Source organism: Chiloscyllium plagiosum, unplaced genomic scaffold (genome assembly GCF_037043375.1).
Source record: "Chiloscyllium plagiosum isolate Xiang-an unplaced genomic scaffold, Cpla_swu_hap1 HiC_scaffold_43, whole genome shotgun sequence".
In the NCBI taxonomy this organism is placed as follows: Eukaryota; Metazoa; Chordata; class Chondrichthyes; order Orectolobiformes; family Hemiscylliidae; genus Chiloscyllium; species Chiloscyllium plagiosum.
In genome coordinates this window covers 7,478,361-7,489,334 of record NW_028270181.1, presented here as the reverse complement: position 1 = coordinate 7,489,334, position 10,974 = coordinate 7,478,361, and the positions used below count along the sequence as shown (strand labels likewise).

Sequence of the window (10,974 nt, the reverse complement as noted above, 5' to 3'; positions counted from 1 at the left end):
CTCCACAGATGCTGCCGGACCCGCTGAGCATCTGCAGCGATTTCCCAGCATTGCTCCGCCCCCTGTCCTCACCACGCCCACTCAGCGGTCCCGCCCACAGACACGCCCACTCGATCACCACCCGCCCAGAGCCACGCCCTCCCTCCCAGCGACCGTCAACCCCCCCCCCCCCCGCCCCGTGGCATTGGCCCCGCCCCATGGTCTTGGCCCCGCCCCCTCCCCGCGGTTTGTTCTCCGAGGTTTCTCAAGATGGCGGACGCGGGTCAATTCGCGGAAAACGGCGGCTCCGGGGCGGCCGCCGATGGCTTCGACGGCGCCTTCTACAGCTTCAGCGGCCAGGGGGCGAGCGAGGCTTCGTTCGGTGGCGGAGGCGTCGAGGTGAAAAGTGGGGCGGCCGGAGGAGGAGGCGGCGGCGGCGGCGAGGCCGGCGGCCAGGCCTCGGGTCGCCTGGGGGACGGGAGCCGGGATCAGCAGCAGGCGGCGAGCACGGCTCCTCCACCACTGCCTGCCCCGGTGAAGGAAGTGGAAGGCTCAAAGATCAACGCCAGCAAGAATGAGGAGGACGAGGGGTGAGTGGCCCGGGGTGGGAGATGGAGCAGAGAGAGAGAGAGAGAGAGGGGAGGGGTTTGTTTTAACTGAGCGCCGAGGCCTGAGGCCTGCAGTGCTGCTGACCCGGGGTTGACCCCCAGGTTCTGACCCCTGCAGCTTACCCCAGTGCTGGGCTCAGCATTAAGAATCTTTAATTCAATCCCCGCCACCCTCTATTAATCATCTCCCCCCCCTCCAGACGTTTGATCTCTTTTTGTTTTGTTAGGCCAAGCTGCAGCCCAGTACATGCTGCACAGTGACTGGAGCCTGCATTGACAAAGCGCGAGCACGCCACTCCAAAGCTCTGTGATGCCTACAAAGTTCTTTCTCTTTCCTGAGGTGTTGCAAATTTTCGACACGCTGCAGCCGGTTTGCACCCAGACCCCCCCAAAAATACCTGCGAACAAGTGTGGGCAATGAGTGACAAAATCAAAGCAGGAAGTGCTGGGGAAACTCAGCAGGTCTGGCAGAGACGTTAGCCCAGTTTCTTTCTCTAGATGCTGTCAGGTGTTCTGAGTTTCCACCAAATCGTATTTTCTCCCAGCGTCTGCAGTATTTTGCTTTCAATGGACAATTCTTGATTTTGGATTAGAGTGGTACTGGCAAAGCACAGCAGGTCAGGCAGCATCCTTCATCAGGAATTCTTGATTTTGTTTATAGGATAACAGAGCCCTGAAACGCCCCATGACTACCTGACAGATGGCTTCTCTTCTCAGTTGAAAAGGGGCCCCTCTGACAGTGCAGCCTTGGTACAATACTGAAGTTTCAGCCTCGATTTTGGACACTAGGTCTTGACTGGAGTAGGTCTTGAATTCAGAATCTTTTGGCTTGGAGGTGAAGCTGATGAGCTGAGACAAAGATCCAAAAAAAAGAGTCATGGTTTTCTGCCCTTTCTTCTGCTCTGTAGATGACAGGATGTTACCCAGTCATGTAACCTTGTGACAATATGAGACACATTGGTGGAAATGTGTGGTAAAAACAAAAGGCTAATGTTAGATCTGAAATTATTCATTTCTTAAATACTGGTGGCTACACTGTACATCTGCAACAACTTTCTATTTTTGATTAATGTGGGGTTATTTTGTAGGACCTTGCAGCACAAAGCTGGCTGCTGTGCCTGTGCTGGTTCTTGAAAGAGTTATCCAATTTTCCTGTTCCCCAACTTGCCCCTGTAGTTCTGCAAATGTTTATCCATTTGCATTATGAAAAATTATTCTGAATCTGTTTCAGACCTTGTGGCAGTGTGTTCCAGTGTGGTCAGCAAAAATTCTCATTTCCCCTCTGGTTCTTTTGCTGATTATCTTAAATCTGTGTGCTCTGATTACTTGCTTTTCTGTCTGTGAAAACTGTTCTTCCTCCCACTCTTCAAAACACCCTTGTAGAGTTTCTTTATACTCCCCATTCGAAGGAATGCCATCCCAACTTCTCTAGTTGAAGTCTTTCCATTATTCTAACCATATTGCTAATTCATCTCTTCTATGTGGAGATGGTGTTTTCTTGAACCAGTTTTTTTTTTAGTTTACACTATAAATTTGGACTGATCTGTGCTGAAGTGCAGACTGAGCTAGTCCATGAGGCAAGCAATGTGATTAATCTATAGCTGGGCCCTGAGTAAAACAGTATAAAGCTTCTTAAGAGCTCTGCTAAATAATCATGTATTGAAATGGTTTCTACTTGAAAATAAGTAGGATTTTGTTGGTTTTAGCTACCAAAGTGCTGGACGATATTTATGTTAAGAATAAGCATAATCGCTGCAAGTTTGAGTGGTCACAGTTTGTCGCACTTCATCCCATTTTGTCAAGACCTAAACTTCTGTATGTGTTCCTTGTCCTGTAGTGCTTGTTGCAGTACTCCGTTTGTCTACTTTTATTGATTTACTATGAACAGCTTAGTTTTGACAGGCTTCATGTTCACTTCACTGTAATATCTGCTTAAGTTCATAATTCCAGTTATTTCAGTTTGCTGAGGTTTTGTTGTGCTCACTTGCTTTGCAGAGCTGGTGTAGCAAAATGCTGACTAATCTATTCTTCAGATGTTAGGTCTAGGTGTGGTGTCTAGGGCACAGTAACTTGCAGAGCAAATTGCAAATACTGTGCAGGGTCATTACTTGGTACATTTAAAACAAAAGCTCCAGTTGGGTAATGTTAAACTGCTCAGGTGGTTTGACTGATTTATTCATATCTTTACCTCATCGATTAGATTAGATCCTTATTTCCAAATAGTTGTTAATGTGTATACATGTTGTATATAATGCCACTTCAAAAAGAAGTATATGTTGTTGAAAGTTTACAAGAAGTGCTAATATTGCAAGGCCAGTTTGGATGCCAGAATGTGAAAATAATTTTCATATTTTGAACTTGAGTTATTCAGACTCATTGTTGTGTAGTTGGTAAATTCAAGGAATGTTTTCATAATTTTGGTTTATTCAGATCATGATCCAAAAAAGTACTAATTACAGTGATGTCATTTGGACATCAGAATTAGACGTTGTTATTGCAACAACCCTGAACTAGGAAATATCTAAGAACAATTTTGCACAAATATGAAAAAAGTTTAAATCATCGTCCTGTGTTAATTTCTGTTTTACAGCTTTATTTCAACCAGTCGTATTTACAAACTGACCTTTTCTGACTATTTTTTACAGATTTCACTAATCTGAGTTTTTATCCTATACCATATTAGAAGAATCTGTAAAAGCATCTGTAAGTTCATCTTGCTGAATCTTCTGATCACCACCTGAAATTTTTAACATACTAAATGACCAAAATAGAATCAGGGAAGAGTTTTGTACAAATCTCCTTGATTCTTTGGAAATTGGCCAAATTCCAGACAGTTAATTCCAGTGCAATCACTATTCAGCCTTGCGTAGAAAATGCTTCCTGACCCTCCCAGCCTGCAGGAAAACATTGTATTCTGTTGAGTATTTGATTCTTCCACTCTATCTGCATGTCTGTATCAACTTCCATCCACTTTTTATCTGAAAGTAAAGATGCAGTGTCAGCTATTTTAATGTAATGCTGTGGTGGATTTACATTTTATTTGGCATAGTTTAGTTTAATTCTCTTAGGATTTTAAAAACCCTGTCCATCTATAGTTTGATGAAATTGATTTGGTTATTCTAATCTCTCCATTTAGGGAGAACTGAACAAATTGATGCCTTGCAGAGCCACAGAAATAGGGCACTTTTCAGTACACAGTACTTTTTTTGTATGGTAGGTTGTATCGACTGAATCCTTGAGGCAACACACCTACCCTGCAGCTCCCAGATGCTTTTTTTATGGGTGACCAGTTAGCATATGCTTATATGCAGCTCACAACGAACAGCTTGGAAACCCTTAACTGAGAATCTGGACTTCTGATGTAATCTTTGCTGTTTCTGCCTCATCTATTGCACTAGTGGATGCCATTTTAGATGTCTCATCTTCAACACTGCAGTTATTCTAATAATGTCAATATCGTGCACAAGACTTGTTTCACATTGTACTTCAATCCACTAAAATATGCCTTGTTATTTTATCAGCTTTATTGATTTCCTCCTGAATTTCCATTCAATATGCAGCAATCACACTGAATTGTTATTCCTTTTTTGCCTTCACTATGAATCATCATTGTATCAGAGACATGTGTTTAATGCTTCCTAGTCCATTGTGGATTATTTAACTTCTAAAGTAAAACTCTTAAGAATTAACACATCTGTTTAACTACCAATTACTTAGTTACTCTAAATGATATTGGTTTGTGTATTTTTTCTCCTTTATTCACCTTTGTGAATACAATTTCAATAGGAAGTGAACACCTTTTCTGACTTACTCTTGTTAATGCTGGCTTGACATATCCAGTGCATTAATTCTGGATTCATGGCTGCCATTTTCGAATTATTGCTTGGCATTGGGAACTGGATTGCATCAGCTGATTTTGTTTTCCTTCTCCTCTGTAGATTTTGTAGGGAAGAGCTGCTGCTACTTGCTATTTCAAGAAATGTCTTGATTTTGAAGACATTGACAACACGGAAGCCCATTTATTTTATGCTAAAGGTAGTAGTTTAAGATAAGATGGAAAAGTTCAAATCCAGATTTGAGAACAATGATGTGTGTTTCAATCAGAGACTGATTGAAGCTGCTTTTCATCTTCTGGTTTATGTTTTTCTAATATGATCAGAAGCCCAATATTCTTTCATTTTAAAAAACAAAGTCACTTTCAATAAGCAGGGAGATGATGGCGTTGTGGTATTTTTGCCAGAGGCACAAGTAAAATTCTGGGAACCTGAGTTCAAGTCCCACTGTAGAAGATGGTGGCATTTGAATTTTAAAAGTCTAATGGTAGCCTTGAAACCATTGATTATTGTAAAACAAAAACCCGTATCTGGCTCACTTATCTTTTAAGAAAGGAAAGCTACTGACCTTGCTGTCGCTCTACATATGGCTCCAATCCAGGGACCCAGTGGTTGAACCTTAACTGCCCTCTAAAATGATGTGACAAATGTGCCAGCTGTATCAGAGCACTAAACAGTGTCAAGTAAAGGACTGAAATGGGACAGACCAGTTGGTGCAAACTGGTGCAACACCAGGCTTGTTTAAGAATGAGATGTCAGTCAGGTGAAGCTATGGCATAGAGCTACTTACCTGCCCAACAGCCTAAGCAGAATGTGATAGATGTAATGTTTACACCTGCCATATCCTGTCATAAATGGTGGTGGACAGTTATCAACCATTGAAGGCATAGGAAGCTCTAGAATATCCCCACAGTGATGGGGAACCCAGCCCATCAGCACAAAAGATAAGGCAGCAACATTTGCAACAACTTTCTGCTAGAAGTGCCAAGTGGGTGATTAGTCTCCAGTATCACAGATGCTAGTCTTCAGACAATTCAGTTCATTTAACATGAAATTAAATGGCTGAAGATATTGGATAGGGCTATGGAATCTTAACAATGTTCTGACAATAACACTGAAAACTTGTGCTCCAGAATTTCCACAGTACAGCTGAATTATTCCATGACAGATACAACACTGATGTAGAAAATTACCCAGGGCTGTCCCTACACAAAAAGCAGGGCAGATCCAGTACTGCCAATTACTGCCCATTAATCTACTTTAAATTATCATTAAAGTGATGGAAGGTGTCATCAAACAGCACTTGCTTCACAATAAGTTGGTCACTGATGCTCAGTTTGTGTTCTGCCAGGGATGCTCAGCTCCTGACTTCGTTACAGCCTTGTGAACATTCAATGAACAAAAGAACTGAATTCCAGAGGAAAAGGAAGGATGACTGCACTTGGTGTCAAGGCTGCACTTGAAAGAATGTGGCATACAGGATGCCTAGCAAAACTGGAGTCAGTGGGAATCAGGAGAAAGACACTCTGTTCGTTGGACTCATACCTGGCACAAAAGATGGCTTTGGGAGTTATTGTCATTTTAAAACCTAACATCTCTGCAGGAGTTGCCCGGCAACTTTGTCTGCTTCACCCATGGCATTCCCTACACCACAAGGGCAGGTGATATTGTCACTGCACGATGTTCAGTTTCATTCATGACTCCTCTGACCAAAGCAGTCCATGTCCAAATGCAGCAAGATCTGGCTTGCTTATGCTGTAGGCCAAGAGCCGAGAGATCCAGCACTTTATTCCCTCCATGGGAAATAACAAAGTTAAATTCAATCAGCACTGGTGGCTATACATACCCATTTTCACCAGGACATTTAGAGATAGGCAATAAATGCTGGCTTAGCCAGTAACACCCAGATTCCAGGAATGAATGAAAAATTAGGAATTTGTTAGTTAGGAAATAATTTAATGTTGCTTAAAAATAACTATGGGAAGAAAATCTGCCACTCTTTCTGGGCTGGTTGGCATTTCACTTTTGGGTGTGTTCCTTATATTCTGAAATAGCCTAGTAAATCACTGAGTTTATACATGAGGAGAAAGTGAGGTCTGCAGATGCTGGAGATCAGAGCTGGAAATGTGTTGCTGGAAAAGCGCAGCAGGTCAGGCAGCATCCAGGGAACAGGAGAATCGACGTTTCGGGCATAAGCCCTTCAGGAATGGGGAAAGTTTGTCCAGCAGGCTAAGATAAAAGGTAGGGAGGAGGGACTTGGGGGAGGGGCGTCGGAAATGTGATAGGTGGAAAGAGGTCAAGGTGAGGGTGATAGGTCAGACGGGTGGGGGCGGAGAGGTCGGGAAGAAGATCTCAGGTTAGGAAGGCGGTGCTGAATTTGATGGATTTGACTGAGACAGGGTGGGGGGTGGGGAAATGAGGAAACTGGTGAAATCCGAGTTCATCCCTTGTGGTTGGAGGGTTCCTAGCTGGAAGATGAGGCGTTCTTCCTCCAACCGTCGTTTTGTTGTGGTCTGACGATGGAGGAGTCCAAAGACCTGCATATCCTTGGTGGAGTGGGAGGGGGAATTGAAATGTTGAGCTACAGGGTGGTTGGGTTGGTTGGTCCGGGTGTCCCAGAGGTGTTCTCTGAAACGCTCCGCAAGTAGCCGGCCTGTCTCCCCAATATAGAGGAGGCCACATCGGGTGCAGAGGATGCAATAGATGATATGTGTGGAGGTGCAGGTGAATCTGTGGCGGATATGGAAGTTTCCTTTGGGGCCTTGGAGGGAGGTGTGGGCGCAAGTCTTGCACCTCCTGCGGTTGCAGGGGAAGGTGCCGGGAGTGGAGGTTGGGTTGGTGGGGGGTGTGGATCTGACGAGGGAGTCACAGAGGGAGTGGTCTTTACGGAATGCTGATAGGGGAGGGGAGGGAAATATATCCTTGGTGGTGGGGTCCGTTTGGAGGTAGCGGAAATGACGGCGGATGATGCGCTGTACATGGAGGTTAGTGGGGTGGTAGGTGAGGACCAGTGGGGTTCTGTCCTGGTGGCGGTTGGAGGGGCGGGGTTCAAGGGCGGAGGATCGGGAAGTGGAAGAGATGCGGTGGAGGGCATCGTCGACCACGTCGGGGGGGAAATTGCGGTCCTTGAAGAAGGAGGCCATCTGGGTTGTGCGTTTTTGGAACTGGTCCTCCTGGGAGCAGATGCGGCGGAGTCGAAGGAATTGGGAGAATGGGATGGCGTTTTTACAGGGGGCAGGATGGGAGGAGGTGTAGTCCAGGTAGCTGTGGGAGTCGGTCGGTTTGTAGTAGATGTCCGTGTTGATTCGGTCGCCTGAGATGGAAATAGAAAGGTCGAGGAAGGGGAGGGAGGAATCTGAGACTGTCCAGGTGAATTTGAGGCCGGGGTGGAAGGTGTTGGTGAAGTGGATGAACTGTTCAACTTCCTCGTGGGAGCACGAGGCGGCGCCGATACAGTCATCGATGTAGCAGAGGAAAAGGTGGGGGGTGGGGCCAGTGTAGTTGCGGAAGATGGATTGTTCCACATATCCTACGAAGAGGCAGGCATAGCTGGGGCCCATGCAGGTGCCCATGGCTACTCCTATACATGAGGATTGATGGTAATTGCAGTCTTGCCAGTATCACCTTCAGTCTACACTGCATTCTACAAGGCCATTTTGCAACCATTGTAAAATATAAAATGTGTGTGCTGCACTTTGGTTTGGTCATGCTCTTATGAACATTTACTCCGTATAGTTTATTTGTAATCAATACACTCTCTATAGAGTGTTTGCTGTGTAAAGATACCTTTGTTTTCTTAGTTTAATGCTTACTGCTAAATTTTATGCTGATTTTGACTCTTAGTTGAAGGTGTGGATATACTGCTAACAGGATGTTTAATGTCTTGCATCTGGTGCCTGGTAAATTTCACATGTTTTTTATTTGAGATCGTCATTATACCTCGTTGCCCTGATTTTAACTTGAGTGCATGGTAGGTGCCCCCATCAGGCACTGAAGTGACTTTCTGCCAGAAAAGTAGCAAATGCAGGAAGTAATGGAGGACTCTGGTTCACACCAACCAGTCATTATAGCCCCTCAAGGTGGGAAATCTACCTTGGTGTGAACATATCTGTTTGAGAAAGAAACTCATTTGAGGACCGAGATTATACTCACATCTGTGTCTGATGTGAGACAACAGAGCTTATAACAATTCAACTTGATTTCTACGATATGGAGTGATACAGCCGTCATTGCAGGCTATTCTGCAAAGGCTGTTATGGTGTTCAAAACTGACATTAGTGTTATATCAGAGCTTGGTATGGCATTGCTGCAAGAGATCATTGTTTATGTTAATCATATAACCATAAAGTATAGAAGAGGCCCTTTGGCCCATTGAATCTGTACCGCCACAAAAATATACTGCTAACAGGTTACTGCTAACTAGTCTTATAACTAGTTTCCTGCAGTAGGCCCATTTCCTTGGATGAATATATGAAGTACAGTATCATACATTGAAGTACTTTTTAAAGTACCTGCCTTCGGGTACCCACCAAACAGGGCAGTCCAAACTCTCATCGCTTGCTGGGTGAAAAAGGTTTCCTCAAAGACCTTTTAAATCTCCTGCTTTCAATTTATAAGTGTACTACTTGTTTTTGATCCTTCGACTAAGGGGAATAGCTGCTTTCTATTCTTCATGTCCAGGCCCTTCACAATGTTTTGCTCTTCAATCTGGTTTGCCCTCAACCTTTACTGTTCCACATGAAACAACCTGAGCTCATCCAGTCTCTCTCCAGAGCTGAAATGCTCCATCCTAGGCAACATCTTGGTAAATCACCTTTGCATCCAGATTAGCTTGAGTGGCCATAAGTTTATGTTGCTGAGATACTGAATTTTTAACTGTTTTCCACATCCATCAGTTGAATTAGCTGGACCACATCATGTGCTATCTGGTTGCACAACCTTCCCTGCATTAAGTGTCTCAATTGACTCCTAACAAAACCCTTCATACCCTCACTTTTATCAAATTAAATGACTCTTCATTTGTTTAGCTTCATCTGCTGGTGGTTTTGCTCTCTGACCACCAGTGCTAGGTGCCGTGTAGCCTACCTCATCTCTGATCATTACCATTTCTCTTCTGATGCACTTCGTTGAGATCACCTTGTTCACTAGAACCATTTACCCCTAAAATACAGATGATCTACTTTCACGTATGCTGTCTTAACCACTCCCATATTCTCTTTAGGACTATTCTCTTCAGTATTTGCCACTGCACTAGTTTCCATATCATTTGCAAACCTTGTGATTGTACTCCTATGTTTAAGTAAAATCATTAATGTACCCAACAAACAGTAAGGGCCCAGTCGAACCCAATGGAATCAAACTTACAAGTCACCCACTGCTCCCTATTGTAAGTGTGGGTTGAATCATGCCCTTTAGTACAACTTCTCTATTTTTAGACTTTATTTTGTCTGAAATAAAGTGCAATGCTTCATTTACCTTCCCTGTAACCTGTTAAACTTGAATATTAGCTTTTAGTGATTCTTTAATGAGGACCTCCAAATCCCCCTCTGCTGCAGCCTTCTGCAATGTCTCATCATTTAAGTAATATTCAGCTTCTATATTCTGCTTATAGTCTCATGTTTTCTTGCATTATATTTCATCTGACAAGTTTTTTGCCCATTCACTTATCCATTCTGCTGGTTGGGTTCAATGAGTGAATAGAATTTGGTGATGACTAGAAGCCTTTCCTGTCAAGTTGAAAATTCTTTATGAAATCTGTTTGGGCAGCTTTGCTCCAGTTCTTGGTAGGCAAGAACAGTACGCAACTGCCGCTAATTGATAATCTAATCCAGAGAAACTCTGGGTTGGTTTGCTTTGGCAAACTGGAAATGAACCAAATTGAAGGTGTAAAAGTACCTATTCAAGACGGCTTGACCTGTAAGTCTCTCTTGGTTTGTCCCGGAGTTGGTACTCTGTGGTAGTCTAGAATATAAAACTCTTACAGTATAGTTTAAGTTATTATCTTTATTTACCAATGGCATCAATGTTACACTATAACATTGATATTTAGAAGTCAGGCTTGAGGTTCTAAAGCCATTAGCAAAGTAGTGGCGCCAGCTCTTACCCCTAAGAGCCCTCTTGGGCTACTCTGCATATTGCTGCAAACAAGCTGTCTTTATACAGAATTTTTTTTTTAAATTACAAAAACACCATGTGTCCTTAATTAGATAAGAAACAATAAAATGGCAAAAGTTTGCAGAGGAAAAACCCATTGACAGTTCTGAGTACGCTTGACTAATTAAGCTACATGCACATCAAAGTGGGAAACCTTGATCCAGCCAGGCCCCAAATGGCCATATGCTTTGACGAGATAACCTTCCCTTTTAACAGTACATCATAAGAGGGACTAGTCTAAACTATTTGGGGAAGGTCATGAGGTGACCTTGCTCAACTAATATGTCCAATGTTGTCCTACAAAATAGCCTTTTCTTTTAAAATCATCTTAGATTTCCAGAAGGCAAATTAAATTCATAACATTCTGGATCTTGAGCTCCAGGGGACAATCCACAAACATT

General features: G+C 43.5%; 1 protein-coding gene across 8 annotated transcripts in view; it reads left to right on the top strand.

Moving 5' to 3' along the window:
- The first annotated feature begins 215 nt into the window (after positions 1-215).
- LOC122541923 (heterogeneous nuclear ribonucleoprotein D-like) overlaps positions 216-10,974 on the top strand; it is a 34,782-nt gene continuing 24,023 nt past the window's right edge. For all 8 annotated transcript variants that reach the window (XR_015754268.1, XR_015754267.1, XR_015754266.1 and 5 more), the window contains exon 1: positions 216-569. Coding sequence is in view for 5 of the 8 variants with exons in the window: in XM_087982440.1 (XP_087838566.1) it covers positions 250-569 (320 nt within the window). In the remaining 3 variants the exon portion in view is untranslated. The remainder of the gene's footprint in view (positions 570-10,974) is intronic.